The sequence below is a fragment of the Phragmites australis genome, chromosome 6 (assembly GCF_958298935.1).
Source record: "Phragmites australis chromosome 6, lpPhrAust1.1, whole genome shotgun sequence".
NCBI lineage: Eukaryota > Viridiplantae > Streptophyta > Magnoliopsida > Poales > Poaceae > Phragmites > Phragmites australis.
The window spans coordinates 44692781-44709911 of NC_084926.1; the positions used below are offsets into that span (position 1 = coordinate 44692781).

General features: G+C 43.7%; 1 protein-coding gene and 1 long non-coding RNA gene across 2 annotated transcripts; both read left to right on the forward strand.

Annotated features, from left to right (window-relative positions):
* The first annotated feature begins 1986 nt into the window (after positions 1-1986).
* Positions 1987-7803, forward strand: LOC133923272 (transcription factor TDR-like). The gene is made up of 9 exons (XM_062368677.1): positions 1987-2124; positions 2215-2724; positions 5485-5675; positions 5770-5874; positions 5944-6025; positions 6089-6189; positions 6417-6969; positions 7068-7490; positions 7597-7803. The coding sequence occupies exons 1-9, from the start codon at positions 1987-1989 to the stop codon at positions 7801-7803; spliced, it is 2310 nt and encodes a 769-aa protein (XP_062224661.1).
* A 1506-nt stretch (positions 7804-9309) lies between these two features.
* On the forward strand, positions 9310-11512 carry LOC133920731 (uncharacterized). Its single transcript, XR_009910164.1, has 4 exons — positions 9310-9587; positions 10005-10685; positions 11063-11182; positions 11321-11512. It is a non-coding gene; the product is annotated as an uncharacterized LOC133920731 (long non-coding RNA).
* The last annotated feature ends 5619 nt before the right edge of the window (positions 11513-17131 follow it).

The following is a 17131-nucleotide window of genomic DNA, read 5'->3' on the forward strand; positions in this document are numbered from 1 at the left end:
AGGCGAGAGTCTCCCAGCAAGAACACCACAAAGGAGAACCTTGCTCCAAGGTAGTTCCCACCTTTGTGGAACACCTTACTCACCCTCGTCAACACTACTCTAGAGTTTCCCCAAGAACACAAGTTTTACACGCACATGCACCAAGCACAAATTACTCCACATTGTAAAGCATGATTATCACATGTAAATAATCTAGTTCTTTCTTTTGAGCAAAGCAATCCTAAGCATACTAGTAAACAAGAATTCATCCAAACAGTCATTATAGTTGATGTTGGGATCCTTCTAGAGTTTCAACGGAATAAAGGTAACAATGACAAGGCATGGGATAAACAAGCTGGGTCATAACTATTCTAGCATTTCTTTAAAAATCACAACTATTAATCTAATCATGCGTACTCCTATTGTTTGAAACAATGGCTCTACGGGTTGTATTTAAAAACATAGGATCAACATGATCAACGGTTGTAGGACTTGCCTTCGTTGAAGTCCTCGTCTGCTCCTTCTTCAAACTCCAGGTCCTCGGGGTCTTCCTCGAATGCTCCTTCCTCTAATAATCACAACAACGACAGAGGTACACAATCAATCAAACGATTAAAACAAGGACTAAACAATTTACAAAAATTATGAAATTGACATGATTGGATAGATCTCGAATTTAGATGAATATCGGTGGAAGAATCGACGAAAACGAAGTTAGGACGGAGGAGAAACGGGCTTCGGAAGTTTTGCCAGGAGAAAAATTCAGAAAAGAGAAAAGGGGAGAATATTCCAGGAATATTCTGTTTGGGTCGGCTCACGGCTCGGCTCAGCTCGGTTTCACGGCTCAGGCTCAAGCTCGGCTCGGGGCTCGGTTTTGGGCTTGGCTCAGGCTTAGCGGAGTCGGCTCGGCCCAGCTGTTGGTGGGCTCGGCGGCTCGGCTCGGCTCGGCTAATGTGGGGCCCACTCGTTAGCTGCGGAGAGAGAGGGGGTATAAAAGAGAGAGAGAGCAGAGAGAGGAGAGGGCCGGCCGGCTCGGCTGCGGAGAGCACGAACGAGTGAGAGAAAGGGAGGGGCAACAGGCGGCGGCGGCGCGCCGGTGGAGGGCGCCGACGGGGCGCCGACGGCGGAGGACGGCGGCAGGCCTCGCCGGCCGGATCTGGCTGGCGGGCGGGCGGCGGCGGGGAAGCGGCCTCGGCTCGGTGACAGGAAGGCGGCGGCGGTCGGGCGACGGAAACGGCGGCGGCCGGCGACGGAAGAGACCCAGGTACGCTCGCGAGGGGAATGGAAAGGAGGGAGAGGGAAGGGGAGAAGGGGGGCCGGGGAGCTCACCGGCGGTGGGGGTTCTCGGAGTTAGGCGGCGAGGTGCTCGGAGGGGCTCGGGGAGAGAGAGAGTGCGAGGAAGGGGATGGGGGGGGGGGAGAGCTTGCACTGTTCATCGCTTATATAGGGGTCGGCGACCGGGCGGCGCGCGAGGCGATGGCACGGGGCGCGAGGACTGCTGGGGCGGCACGGCGATGGGATAGCGCGGCGCGGCAGCGGCGGGACAGGCGAGTCACGGGGAGGGGATGGAGGAGAGAGGAAGAGAGAGAGAAAGGGGAAGGGAAATTTAGGGATTTGACATCTTTGTTAGAATAAACCTTGTGTTCAGTTTTTTTGTTTTGCTTTACTTAGTGTCGTGCACACGAGTTCACGAGCTTGTGTGATTGCCGTGCACAAGTAGTTTAGGCCGTGGCAAGATTAGCTCGCGTGCGTGCCCAAGTCCGAGCGGCCCGCAGTACGTGCATGTACACAGTCACGGCGTGGAGCGAAGGACACTCCAAGTAGTTAGGATTTCCGTTAAAGTACAGAGAGAAAAACAGAAAAGGCTGCAGCTTGTTCAGCAGCGCAAAGCTTCAGGTGTTCGACAGTACTGTGTTCGCGTGAGTTTCTTTGGTTAGATCGTGAGCGATTCTGGGAGTAAATCCAACATCTGGTATCCAGAGTCTGTGTGATCGTTCCGGGGTAGGCATGTCGCTCCCTGCACACAGTACCCACTCGAGGACGCCTCCCCAGCATGGCCTCGGACACTTGCCGTCTCCGACGCACCGACCATGGCACCACGACAACAGTGGCTGCCAGCTGATAGTCCAGCGCGTTGCGAAGGAGGTCGGTGGCCGCGAACCCAAGGAAGCGACTTACGACGTGCAACGGGACAAATAGACCCCAATTGTGGCAAAAATCAACCATTGGGTCAAGGACTACCGCCAGCCGAAGCGCAATGCTGAGGCCAACCTCGTGCAAGGGGAGGACGATGAGCCTGCTCTACTCATAGCTCAAGTGTGCTCTCTCACAAAGATCACTCGGGGAGCGACCACCGTCGTCGCGCTAGAAGAGTCGCGCATCCAAGTGCACCTTGACAAAGAGGGTGTGGTGGATACCGACGACGCATGCACCGACAGATGCTACCTCGACACCGATGAAACAAACCATATGACCAGGAAGAGAGATGTCTTCGTCAAGTTCGACACCTGCGTCGTGGGTATCATACAATTCGATGACAACTCCTTCTTCAGCATCCAAAGCTGTGGGACGGTGCTATTCACATGTAGCAACGACGAGCATCGTGTCCTCACTAGTGTTTACTACATCTCCATTCTATGCAACGACATTATAAGTGTTGGGCACCTCAACGAGAATGGCTCCCGCGTGCTGATCGATGTCGACGTTCTCCGCATCTGGTATCGACAGCTCCTCCTCTTCGCCAAGGTAACATGGGGACAGAACTGCCTCTACATTCTCAAGCTTCGTGTCACACACCCCATGTACCTAACAACACGTAGTGATGACAAATATAGCAAAAATGGTCATATTAGGTTATAATTATGATTTTGATGATTAATAACAACATAGTTATTACGACTAACATGTTTATTAAGAATATATGTTGGTAGATATCATGGATGTAATACATCAAGAATCCACCATATCTAAAGCAAAGTTTGATTGAATTGGAGAAGTTCCGGGACAATTGACCTCACCGGAAGATCCGGTGCAGAGGAGTTTGCACTTACCGGAGTATTGTGCACAGAGGTGATAGCCTCACTGGATAGTCCGGTACTCTGTGTGTTAAACTTACCGGAGTATTTCTGACAAAAGGGAAGAAGGTTGATGACCTCACTGGATAGTTCGGTGATCAACATCAGAGTATTTCTTGCAGAGAAGAATGCAAGTGCAGAAGACTAAAAATCAACATATCGGAAAGTCTGATACTTGATTTATGCACACTGGAGCATAGCACTGGAGTATTTCTTATAGAGGCGACTGCAATTATTGAAGAATAAAAATTAACTCGCAAGACAGTCCAGTGATCACAGAGATAGTTGCACCGAAGCATTTCCAGGAAAAAGAAGATAAATTTTAACTCACCGGATGGTCCGATGTGAATGGAATGAACACCGGATGAATGTATCGAAACACTTTACACAGAGAGGCTGCAAAGGCTCAGATGATTAAAGATAACTCACTGAAAGGTACGGTGATAGATTTAAAAGTACATCGGAGTGTTCGGTGTTCACAGAGCCTGTGAGTGAAATTTCAATGGTTAGTTTCTGAATTTGTACTTACCGGATGATCCGGTGTTAGTACTACTGTTCTAACCGAATCATCCGGCGTTAACAGTTTTTCTGAACCGTTAAAAAAAGGGCTAGTTGGTGGGTTTGACACTGTGTTGGCAGCGCAAAACTTCAGGTGTTCGACACTGTCTTCGCGTGAGTTTCTTTGGTTAGATCGTGAGCGATTCTGGGAGTAAATCCAACACTCTTGATTCTTTGTTATGTTCTAGAAGGACCGAACTGTAGCTCTCACCGTCTTGCTGATGCAAACTGTCATGGAACTCATATTTCAGTTTGGCAATTAGTTGTTTATGAATCTATGTTCAGGTGTAGTAGTTCACTGTTCTGCAGTGAGAATTACCATGAGCGTGTAGAAATTTCAGAAAGAACAAAAAATGAAAACTTAACATAATCACCTCGAGCATGTTTCTTGTTTCTCCAAAATTGTTTTGTCATCGTCATGTTTCCAATCTATATTCGCCAATCTTCGCGTAGCCCCGACCAGTTCTTCACTGAATGAATTTTCCTGTGCAGTTGTAGAAAGGAGGCTGCTGCTCTTATCATTTTCTGCAACTGTCAGCTAATTTAAGAAACAGCATGCTGTTTGTTATTAGTACCTGTTAACAAGAGGTTATTTTGTAGTACAAGTAGCAACACTGTTGCCTTTGCAATTCTCCTCTGATATATTCAGATCCCTCTTGTAAGTTGTAACCGTCCTTTCTGTTGTGCTTGCCCTTTTATGCCACTATTGAGCTGAGAACCCTGATGCATGGACATTGCATCAGCAAAGATATGACCAGCTAAGCTCTTCTCCTTCCAACCACCTCTAACGTTTGCTGTGCTGCCACTGAGAAGGGACCAGAAGGCTCTCTGTCCCCCTGCCCATTTGAACCAACTCGGTAGGCAAATTACCCCTCTCAGATCACAAGTCCATATATAATTCCATTGCTTCTGCCAGAAACAAAGCTCTTGGTTTCATTCATGGCTCATGAGAACTCATCAACATTGCAGGTTATTAACAGATTAGACACCAGAGTGCATTTCTATAACTGATCCATGAAGTTGACCTAGAGATGGAATTGGAGATTTTTTTTAAAAAAAAAACTCGTGCAGTCACGCCTTTCTTGCAACTGACCTACTCATAAGTCATAACAACCTTCACAACAATATAGGTGTATTAATTGAGTAAAGCATGGTCTGCTTTCAGTTAATCCCAAGATTGCACTAAACAAATCTCTTGTACGGAAGAACCCAAGGGGTAACTCAGAGAAGGAACACATATAAGCTGCCAGTGACTATATATACACACATGGCTGCATGATGCAACAGTCCTGCAATACAAATGATTCTTCAGTTAGCAATAGCTTTCAGCTGATTCACTTCTCTCCCTCTGTTGAATCATCACCGGATTTCGTCACCGTGTTCAGAATTCAGAGAGAGATCACCAGAAGCTAGAAAGGTAGCTTCTCTCTGCTTATTGCCATGGATTACCTAGGCAGGACTCCAGATATCATCATCCAGGTGAATCACAAGGATGCACCTTTGTTTCTTTCATCGCTTGCACATAAAAGTTACTCCTATTTGTAGACTTCTTCAGTTCAGAGTTATTCAGACATGAAGGCTAGAACAACAGCGTTAATTTTATTGCTTTTATTCCAAGTGTGATATTGTGATCATATACAGACTGTACTATTAAGTACTGATGATACATGAACATGACAGTAGTGAGCGCATGAACAAGTCCACTGGGCCTGATTGTACCCTTGCAAGAATCATACATCCTTTTCAAATTGATGACATCAGCAGATCCTATCCTGACAACATGAAAGCAACTCTTGTCCATGCCTTCACCTACATCTGCATGCAACTGACGCTTACGTTACATGGCTTGCCTTGATGTGCCTGCCACTCCTAGGATAAGGTGATCGGTCACCAGTGCACACTGCTCACTGCCATGGGAGGAGGAGATCACCAGTGCATGGCCGCCGTCGCGGCCGCTGCCGCTGCCGCCAGTGGAGGCACCAGTGTGGAGGCTGCGTTGAGGCCTCTCGTTGGTGCAGACGCTTGGGATTACTGCATCCACTGGAGCCTGTCTCCTGACCAGCGGTTGGTAGTATCAGTGATCCGACTTAACTTTTTCACTTAGAATCATGCGAGTAGTGTGCTGACCGATTGTGTCTGTGACTGACGCAAATGGCAGGTTCTTAGAGATGACTGGGTTCTGCTGCAGCCGTGAGTTTGAGGCGCAGGTCTCTGCACTTGGCGACCTGCCCTCGTCGATCCCATTGGACTCCTCATCCACTGGGTAATTAACACAGTGCATACTAGCTAATTACTTCTCGATTCCATTCTGACACATGTGCATATTGATCAGGATGCATGCCGAGGTAATGGTGTCCAGCCAGCCGATCTGGCAGACCAGCTGCGTGTCAGAGCTCCCAACAAGCTACTCCCATGTAAGCACACTTCTTCAGCTGTCAGGCACTGTCTGTGCACTGAACTGCCTGATCAAGTAGTAGCCATGGCTGCAGGAGCCCGGATCAGGCGGCCCGAGGACGCGGCTGCTGGTGCCGGTCGCCGGCGGCCTCGTCGAGCTCTTCGCCTCGAGATACGTATGCGACTGAACATTCAGGATTAGTTTGGGTGATCAGTTTCAGATAGGCTAAGGGTAGTTAGAGAGTGGAAGCGCACAGCTTCTGCGTGAGCCAACGACGCCGGCCGACCGGCCCGCCAAAATCTCTCGGTTAACCGCACGCAACAGCCACAGCCTTTGCATTTGCATGCGAAGGCACGCACAAACACGTGACACATCTGACTCTTATATGTTTGCGCGCGCTGCTGGTGCGTGCGTGCGCAGATGGCGGAGCTGGTCATGGCACAGTGCGGGGTGCCCGCCAGGACGGGCGCCGGTGACGGGAACGAGGACGGTGCCGCCCAGGCGTGGGCGGAGGCGCCGGGCTTCGCGTGGGACGGCGCCGCCGGGGGTTATGATCCGCAGCTGATGTACACGGCGGAGTCGTCGCTCAACCTGTTCGACGCATCGGGCAACGTCGCGGCGGACCCGTTCCTGGCGGTGCAGCAGGCACCGGGCGCGGCTGTCGACGACGCGGCGGTGGCGGGGTGGCAGTACGCTGCGGCCGGGAGCGAGCCGTCGGTGGCGGTGCAGCAGGAGCAGCTGCACGGGGCGCGGGATGGAGGCGCCGAGTCTGGGTCGGAGGGGAGCGACATGCTTGGCGACCCTGAGGACGACGGCGACGGCGAGATGCAGGGACGGGGCGGAGGAGGCAAGGGTGGAAGCAAGCGGCAGCAGTGCAAGAACCTCGTGGCGGAGCGGAACCGGAGGAAGAAGCTCAATGACAGGCTCTACAAGCTCAGATCGCTCGTCCCAAACATCACCAAGGTTCGCATCGATCGCCATGGATGCCATGCTTTCCTTCTTTGATCGATTCTTGCATGCGAACTGATCCTCGCATCTGCGCGAACAACATTGGTCATCAGATGGCCCGTGCGTCGATTCTTGGGGACGCGATCGACTACATCGTGGGGCTTCAAAATCAGGTGAAGGAGCTGCAGGACGAGCTGGAGGACCCCAGCACGCCGGCGGACGGCGACCCCGACGTGCTTCTGGACCACCCGCCGCCGGCGAGCCTAGTCGGGCTGGAGAACGACGACTCGCCGCGCACAAGCCAGCATCAGCAGCCGCTCGCAGGCAGCAAGAGGGCCCGGGTGGCGGAGGACGAGAAGGGGCAGGATATGGAGCCGCAGGTGGAGGCGAACGAGTTCTTCCTGCAGGTGCTGTGCGAGCACAAGCCAGGCCGCTTCGTCCAGCTCATGGACGCCATGAACGCGCTCGGCCTCGAGGTCACCAATGTCAGCGTCACCTCCTACAAGACCCTCGTCCTCAACGACTTCCGCGTCGTCGTACGTATAGTATCCCCTGCCTGCACCATTGATGCAGTTCGTTCGTACTCGTACTACGTCGCACGTACGCACCAACCGTTGGTTGGTTCGTGTGATTTTCCTGCAGATGCGGGACAACGAAATGGCGCTGCAGGCGGACAGGGTGAGGGAATCGCTTCTGGAGGTGACGCGGGAGACGTACGGCGGCGTGTGGTCGCCGGCGCCGCCTGGGGGGAGCAGCATTGATGTCAAGCTCGACGGGCAGGATGAGCCGCGGCAGAGGATCATTACGGCGGCTATAACCATCTTCTGCAATACCTCGCCTGAATGGTAGTTCAATCAGCTAATAAACTGGTTCCATGTAAACTGTGAACTTTTTCAAAAAAAAATTATATATAAACTGTGAATTGTGATTGGTGGCATGTTGTTGGTTGATTTAAATGCGTTTAATTTATATAAAAAATTATGGGTATTTCTGATTACTTTACACTCTTTTTTTCTCCTTTTGTTGGTTCAATGAGGACGGAATAATGAAGTTTACTTCGTATTGTTTGGTGGAAACAAGTTTCAGAGGTAATTTGTTATCGTGTTGCTCATTTATGCTAAGTATGTGTTTGGTTGCTTCTTTTTGTTCAATCTAAGGTTCTGATGTGATTATGAGAAAAAATCATTTAGCCATGAAAGAACGGAGGGATTTTGAAATCCCTCCGCCCCCTCCCCTCTCGTGGTGGATCCGCCCTTCTCCCTCTTTTGCCGACTATATGGTCTCAATTGGTGCTGACTCGGCCACTTTGCCGCCTAGCAAACTATAGACTTTTTGCTTGCTTCGTATATCCTAATTTCTATATTCTACTTCTTCTTAAATAAAAGAGCAGTGCCTCTGCTCAAGGTTAAAAAAAAAAAGTCTCAACTTCTAGCATTAACCTAGACTTTGACCTTAAACCGGTCATCCGGACATAAATTTGGAAGCAAAATCTAAAGGTTAGAAATTTTAGTGACTACAAAATTTAACTTTAGTGATGTATAACAAAATTTTCTTTATGAGTTCACTTCGTTCTCCTAGCGTGTGATTGATTGATCGTATGAATCGTATATGCAGGTTAAGGAGGAGCAGTCTGAGTAGAATCATATTTATTGAAAAAGAAAAGTATTTTGTTGGTTATATTTATTTGGATAGACTGAGCTGAGTTTTTGTTTGATTGATCAAATATAAGGCTACATAAATGAATACAAGAGTTAAGATTATGATTAGTTACTTGTATAAAGATGACTTTGTGACACTGACAACAGAATATAGTATTTGCGGACAACTAAACACACTTCTCTCTAAGATTATACGCATCCGCAATCCAGGAACCTTCCATATGGATAACCAATCACACCCTATTGGTTGCCCACATGTGTTGTTGCCTGTATAGACCATATACGCAGGTTGAGGGGAAGTATGTTGAGTAGAGTTATATTTGTTAAAAAAAAATATTTAGTTAGTTGTATATATCTGGATAGATTGAGCTAAGTTTTTATCTGATTGACTGAATTTGATATCGTGTGAGCGGATGCGAGAGCTAAGATTCTAATTTATTGCTTGTATGCATGTGATTTTATAACATTGATAGGAAAGCCCGCTGCACGAGGAAGGTTGCATCTACCGAGTCAGACTATAAACATATATTTATATCTACCTATCATTCATTAAAATAGACTAAAACAATACATACAAATACGTTTATCAATAAAATTATGCATATAATATATTAATGTGCGGGCAACCAGTCACCCTAGATTATATATGAAGCACGCGGACGTGCTTCCATGATTGTTGCATCAGGCGATCTGACGGTCTAGATGCTCCCATTCCTGTATGTGTGCCCCTCTCCCTTGCCATTGCTAATGCCTCAACTTGTCTCGCCGCCGCCGCCACGACGGCGAGCTCTGCATCAGATCGACCATGGACGGTGAGGCCTAAGAACCCCACTAATGGCGGAGGAAGCTGCAACCCTAGAGGCACCGCCAGTTGACATGCCCCTGCTGCAGGAAGCCGCCGTCAACGATGAGACGCGAGCACTCATCGTCCCCGACGCCGCTGAACTCCCCGCGTGTCCGCCCTCCGCCGTCGAGGTATGCTTGTTCTTAGAGTAGAGAGAGTGAAATTTGTCATCCTTGTAAGGCTATGGAAGCTTATGAATGTTGAGGGCTTACTTTATTTTATTATTATTATTATTATTATTATTGAACAAAGTGTTTAGCACTCTCTCGTGTGATTGAGTAGGGCCAGTAACATGGAGATACAAACACTGTGACAGTATCAGCATCCAACTTATTTCTTCAAGGAAATTTTTTGTGTCCCACATTCCAAATTGGAAAAGGATCATGGATTTCGTGGTTATTTTTTTTTCTTTTTTGAGCCTCTTATGTCTGCATTCTGGTTCTCTAAGTTTATACCATTACGTTGAGCCAGAAGAACAAAATGTTTATACTGATTTTAAGAATTCTGCTTCAATTACTCTAATTAGACCCCATCGCTTTCTTGGGCAGATTTTCTCAATCCAGGACATGATCAGTATGTGTACCGCCATCCAGACGGGTAGGCTTTCAATATCAAAAGGTCAATATTGAGCTTCTTAGAGAAAAAAGTTATAATGGATGATCTTTTGGTGAACTTTGCATTTTCACAACATGGATCTAAGGCCGACAATAATTCACTATGGCGTGTGTCTCCTCAAAGGGGATTGTCTCTCAGTAGTAAGTAAGGATGCCAAATGTGTACTTTAATACATAATTGTGTTATTGCTTTTATCTACAAACAAATTATCTGTTCTTGTGTTAGGTACTTATTTTCTGTTGTAACTCTAGTTGAAAAATGTCAACACCTTCTTGTTTTCTTATTTAGTGCATATTGAGATTTCTAATGAGCCTTAACTTCTATTCTTATAGTTGCTTCCTTTTTCTTATGACTTAGATTGTGTGTGGTTGGTTTAGCTCCAACCCATGCTGCTTTAAAGAGGAAGTAGGAATAACTGGGCAAGTCACATCACAGGGAGATGAAAGTAACTGGGAAACGCAAAAGGGTAACTGGATTGTTTGAGTCATGTTTCCTGGTTATATAAATGGCAGCATGAATTGATATGTTGATTCTACATTGCACAATGCACAACATTTGCAAGAAAATTCAGCATTATGCAAAGTTTGTGCAAATGATGAATCCTTTGTTGTGAGGTTAGTCCCCTTGATCTTACAACCAAGCATGTCTAACATCATTGTTTTCTGTAGTAAGTGTTGCTCATGCTAAACTTTTATAGATGCTGCGTGAAAGGCTCACTTTTAGAGATCAATGGTAGATTGATCAAACAATCAGATCTTCTTAATACCTCTGAGTATATCATGTTGTTCGGCAAAGTACCTGTATTTTTTTACTCTTTTTGTATACTGCTTTGCTGTTCATTCTCCTTTTTCTTTTAAATTGTGTTTGAGTTTTTTGTTTGGGATAAAATATTAGGATAGGACTTCTGCTTATTTTTTATGGGTATGTTTGTTTTGTTTACTATATACTGGGCAGCACACATGTTTACTCCCTTTTTTCCCCCTTTTCACAGTTAGGCTGACAGATAAGGATATATAGCAATCTTCCAGACAAAACCAGCTGACTGGCTCAAAGTTAAGGATAAATTTCTTAGTTAGGAGGACTACAAGAACTTGAGACTGAGACCCAAAAGGTATCTGGTGCCATATATTTCACCCTGCTTCTTTCCTAACAGCAATGATCTAAATCTTTATAGTTATATTGTCTTATTGCATCATTTTTCGTGCTGTGCAATCTAATTTTGAGCTTGTACATGGGCTTTGCTCGGCAGCTTGATACAAGTTTCCATCAGCTCCACCTACTGTTACTCAATACTTCTCAGCCAACCAAACTGCAATGCAAACATGGAGATTGGAACTATGTGAACCTCGAATTGAAGGAGTATCTATTTTGGGCTCATAAGTTGTACAACATATCAGTCGATGAACGAATGCGAGCTCATTTGATGCAAGGGCACTAATGATGCTTGCTTAGTTTCTTCTGTTGTAAAATTGAAGTACAATGTTTCAGTCATTTCTAACTTTACTTTCCAATATATCAACTTATGCGACGTCTCCAATTTATCAAAGCAATAATATTGTTCGGATTTACATCATTCAAAAATTGACAGTAGATTAGTGTACCCTAGAAGTGCACGTGAATAACGAGAGTATTGTAATGGAATGATTCATGCTTTTGCGACAGGGAAATGCTGTCATGCTGCATTGCATCTAACGAATCAACAAACAGTACATCTGTGCATATTCTTCACTGTTGGGGCCATGTATGCTATTTTCTGTTTGAGCACACGCTACCACCTGTTATCTGTTTTTGCTTGCACAAACTATGGACTCATAGTACAATGCATGCTGAATCACGAGAAAAGTTCAAAGAAGCGACCCTTAGGATAAAAAATCCATAGGAATGTTGTCACATGGCGTTGCTCCTAAAATTACATACTTGTATGCAGAGAAGGACCAAAATTTCCAATCCATTTCCTTGTTGGCTGTGCTGTCAGTATGCCCCTGTAAAATTGTAACACATGGAACAGAAGACATTCTGAATCATAGCTACAGAATTTTCTTATTCACGACTCTAAGCTAATGTAGTTACATCACCTGAGAGTAGACAAAAGATTGGACAGCATGCTACCACCTTTTTTTGGGTTTTTGCTCGCATGAGCTATTCATGGTATGGTACAAAGCATGTTCAATCACTAGAAAAGTTCAAAGTACCATCTGGGACTTTACATGGCGTTGCTCCTAAAATTACATACTTGTGTGCAGAGGACAGAATTTCCCATTCCATTTCCTTGTTGGCTGTATCATTCAACTCCTGTAACATTAGGAAACAGAAGCCATTCTGATTAACAGCTAAATATTTTCTTATTAATGACTCTAAGATAATGCAGTTACATCACCTGTGGGTCATTTATGTAGGTTTTTTCTTGTCTAGTGCAATATCAACAAGCTGAATGTTTCCCTGTAGTGAAGCAGCCTTGCATGATGACAGGAAGGAGAAACCATCCACAAGTTTCAAACACTTACAAGCGCCACTTCACCATAAAAAAAACTCGATCAAATGATGACCACTGCATAGAGGAATCCAACTGATTTATCAGAAATGAGTGTAGTTTGCCACACTTCTTCCAAGCGAAAAGGGATGAAGCGATTCTTTGGGACCTGCGATTGTGGTATGTGGTTATGAACACTGCCCCAGGAGAAAGGTAACCGTCGGCGAAGAGATAATCAAAATCTTACCAAATAGATGGAGTGGTATTGTTAGGGCATGTACAATGAAGGTGCTCAAAGAGAGAGAGTGAGAGAGAGTGTTGCCAATCATCAAGCACCTGCATAATAATTTTTTCCTTCAATGCAAATTGAGCTTACAGGTACTCCTTGGTTTCAAAATATAAGACACGGTTTGACTTGACTGATAATTGCTCTTGTAATTTAGTGTCATAAAAACTTTCAAATATGAATTCGACTGCGCCATTTTTTTAAGAGAGTTGGCTAATTGTTAGCCGAAGTTTGAATCTTGAAATGCGTCCATGCCTTATAAAATGAAACGGGGAGTAAGGTGTAGTTTTGTGACCGACAATTTAATTAACAACAGGAACTAGAATATGTAATTAACAAAAAAAATAGTAGTCACAAAAAACTGTTAGAGAACGCATGAATTCTGCAGAAAATCTACAGAAATTTCACGTGAAACCGTGTTCGTCTTTCACGTACCCCAAAATAACTTGTGTTCCAAATTGGAATTAACTAAGAAGCAGCGCGCAGGCTTGAGCCAGTTTAGGTCGCCGGCCGGTGGTGCGCCCTCGGACTGGGAGTCGGTCAATGATAAAGTAGCCGATCGGGTGCTGGGCTGGAGTTCTCGTGTCCAACACCTCATCACTCTCGATTAATTAATTTGATTTATTATAAGCATATTCTAATCCGAGGCGACAAAGCAGTGCTTATCCTCGATAGTTTATGATTAACCAATTAACTAATCACCTGCTTAATTACTTTATTATATATGGATCGTGTTGTGATGCGGCGGATCGGTCTGGGCATATCCTCTAGAGCTTGCATTTGCATGCATACATGCATGCATCCAGATTATGATAGTTGATGATTAATCTATTTACTATAAGCATATCCTAATCCTCGAATAGTTTATGATTAATCAATTAACTAATCACCAGCTTAATTGCTTTATTATCTATGGATCGTGCTGTGATGCGGCGGATCGGTATGGGCATATCCTCTAGAGCTTGAATTTGCATGCATGCATCCAGATTGAGAGCATGCGGTAATATAGAGGCGCCGGTCATGCACGGCAACCCTCCTTTAATTTGACTCCATTTGATCCAAATAAAAATATATAGCAGCATCCACGATAGATGCCCATGGATGATGCCACTTGGAATTGTACACAGTGGGTCATTATTCTATGTTTGGAATGGCCCACAGCTTCGTCTCTTCCCCGCTTCCCTATTTTGTTTGTGTTTTTCACCGTCTCATGACACTTGAATATTTATATATCGACTTTATCGACAGCAACAACCAGCACTATCCTAAAACACCTCACCGTTGCCAGTTTAAAATCGTCATCAGTGACGGATTTTGAACCGACGCTGATTACTCGGTACTGATAGTTACTGACTATCAGTGTTGGTTCGATTCAATGTTTTTCAGGTTAAAAAAGTTTTAAATTTTTTTTTCGCGACTAGAGGTTGCCCACCCAACCACGTCCAATATTCATAAAGTCACGTGATATTCGTTCGCATGCGGCAATAAAGACTCAAACTCAAGATCTCACAGTATGTGAGTACGCATGACCCCTATAACCATCTCAGCTATCGTCCGTTCATGAGTATAGTAGCAAAATAAATCATTTTGATATCTTCTGACCGAACATTTGAATAGCTATTTAGATGTATACATTATCTTAAATAAAAAAGTGATCAATTACAAAGTTGTAGATCTCGTTGAGAGCTACAATTTTCATATAAAGTTTTCCCCATCCGACTTCATGTGAAAAAGTTATGATTTTTTTAATGTGATCTGTCATCGACCACTGCTGCAACTTTATTATAATTATTTGGACATTTAAATGACCTTAAAAAGTTTTCAACTAAAAAGTTGTAGATCTCATCAAAAGCTATAATTTTCATATAAAGTTTTTTCCCATCGAACTTCGTGTAAAAAAGTTATGATTTTTTAAGATGAGTTGTGATAGTAACGATTATCAGTGGCGGTTCATAACTAGAACCGGCACTGATGTATCATTATCAGTGCCGATTCGTAGCTGGAATCGACACTTGTGACTATCAATGCCGATTCTTATCTCCTTAGCTGTTGTTCGCACGCAGGAGTTTAAGAACCGGCACTGATACGTCTTCAGTGCCGATTACTATCAAATCGGTACTGATAAGACGCTATATATGTGATGTTTTATAGTAGTGCAGAGGGTCTGCCAGCGTATGCCTCCCTTGTTCTAACTTCTTGAGAATTGTTATCTCTCCTCTATTTTGTCCATCTTTCAGAACCTGAACTTAGATTTGTCAAACCATACTAGGGCGCGGAGCCAGGATTGGCCACACAGATCATGTACTAATTATAAACCATCATGTAAATAATGGGTGATAACCGTTATGAATAACAGGTCACACGGCTATCAGCTCGAACGCATCATTGATGACTAATCATAGTGATGGAAAAAAGACTCGTCAATGACGAATCATAACTTGACTGACACTAATAAAGATCATAAGTGATGGGTCATTATGACTTATTACTTATGATTGATAAATGTTTTTCGTGTTTTATATGGCTCGTCACTTATGACTGATGAACTTTTTTATGTTTTTTGGACAAAAAAGTTAAAAAATATATATTTTTCACTTGAGCCATCCCAATGCAGGGCCCATCACCTCTCGCTACATGGCACATGCTATTTTTCACACTGTTTTTATACTCTACATTCCGTATAAATCGAACTCGCGACCTCCGGTTGTGTGTGTTGCCCCTTACCATCTCACCCTCGCGTGTGTTCTGAAGGAAGCCGAATATTTTATCCTTTTAACATTTTTTTGCCGAAGGTCATGATGGGTCACGGTTATGAACCCATCACTTATGACTGATTTTTTGCCGAATTGTAATTTGATAAGTGACCCGAAGTAACCTTCAATAAAAATAGGCATAATTTTTTCATTTGGACCTTGATTTTGACATATTTTACTCTACAAAAAAATTACATCTGTTTCTCCCCGAATTTGTCGGGTTCAACGAATTTTTTGAGGCCAAAAACAGACTGTAAGATTGAGTTCTCACCCCTGAAGTTTCTGCATCGTTTTCGAAACGCACGTTTGTGTCCACCCCTTACATCAAACTTGAGCAGAAATGTACAATAGTTCATATTCTAGTGCTACTGAGGTAAGAAAAAGTAAGAGAAGATAAAAAAAAAATAGTATCATATACATATATTCTCAAGACTGTATTGTATATATATATACCTCTAATAATTAGAGAAAAATAACATAGAATAACTAGAGTATATGGATATATCACTATATAAATAAATATATATATATATATACACGCACACATATGGCATAAATCAGGAGTACATGTACTTTTGCACCATATGAAATGATAGCTCTATATACATATCGATCGTATACATCTATAAAAATAATTATAAATGTCACTGATGAGTTAGTTATCAGTGACGGGTTATAATTTGACTCGTCACTAATGACTGACTAGGATGACTTGTCACTGAAGAGTTAGTCATTAATGAGTCACTAATGATTAGTTATGATAACACATTACTGATGAGTCGTCATAGGTGACAGGTCATAACTTTAATCCGTCATCTATGACTGGTTTAGGATGACCCGTCACTGATGAATCATCATTAGCGATGTGTCATAACTACAACTCGTTACTATTATCATTATCATCAGTGACTGGTCATCTAAACCAGTCATTTATCTGTTTTCATGTAGTGCATGCTTTTTCATGTAGTCATTATTTATCTGTTTTTCATGTAGTGCATGCTTTTCAGTGCAATCAACATGAAGAAAATTACATGTGTAATTCCTTGAATTGAACATGGGAAATTACTAAAATCAAAGAGACAACGTTTTTAAATGAAATCATGTTTCTGATACAGATTCATGTTCGCAAAAAGTTTGGTCGAATTAGAAGTTTATATCTCGATAGTGAAATCTCAATTCCTATATACTGAAAGTTTGATTTGTGTGTTGTCTACCAAAAAAAAAAGTTTGAGGGTCAAAAGCTTTGGAATGAATATGGTGGGGTGAACTCCACGTTTGTTAAGTTAGATTGAATACCCTAATCAATATTATCACTATTTTCATAGCTAATTAATAAAGCAGCTTGTGGAGAACATATATATGTTTTTTTACCTGATCTTTTTTTTTTCAGTAGTGAGTTTTGATGCTCTGTTTACCATTTTGTGACACGTTTCTCATTTGATTGAACTTGTAGCATATTTTAAAAATACAAAATACATAATTAAGTAGCAAAAAATACATCATTCGTATAAACTTGAATTTTTATCCATAAAAATATTCTCCCATAAATAA

What these genes read in the sequence shown, in the direction of transcription:
- LOC133923272 (XM_062368677.1), top strand. Translation starts at nt 1,987, where the DNA reads ATGTCGCTCCCTGCACACAGTACCCACTCGAGGACGCCTCCCCAGCAT. An exon ending in AGCTCCTCCTCTTCGCCAAG is followed by an intron (nt 2,725 to 5,484) that starts GTAACATGGGGA and finishes TGCCACTCCTAG; the next exon opens with GATAAGGTGATCGGTCACCA. An exon ending in GCCTCGAGATACGTATGCGA is followed by an intron (nt 6,190 to 6,416) that starts CTGAACATTCAG and finishes CTGCTGGTGCGT; the next exon opens with GCGTGCGCAGATGGCGGAGC.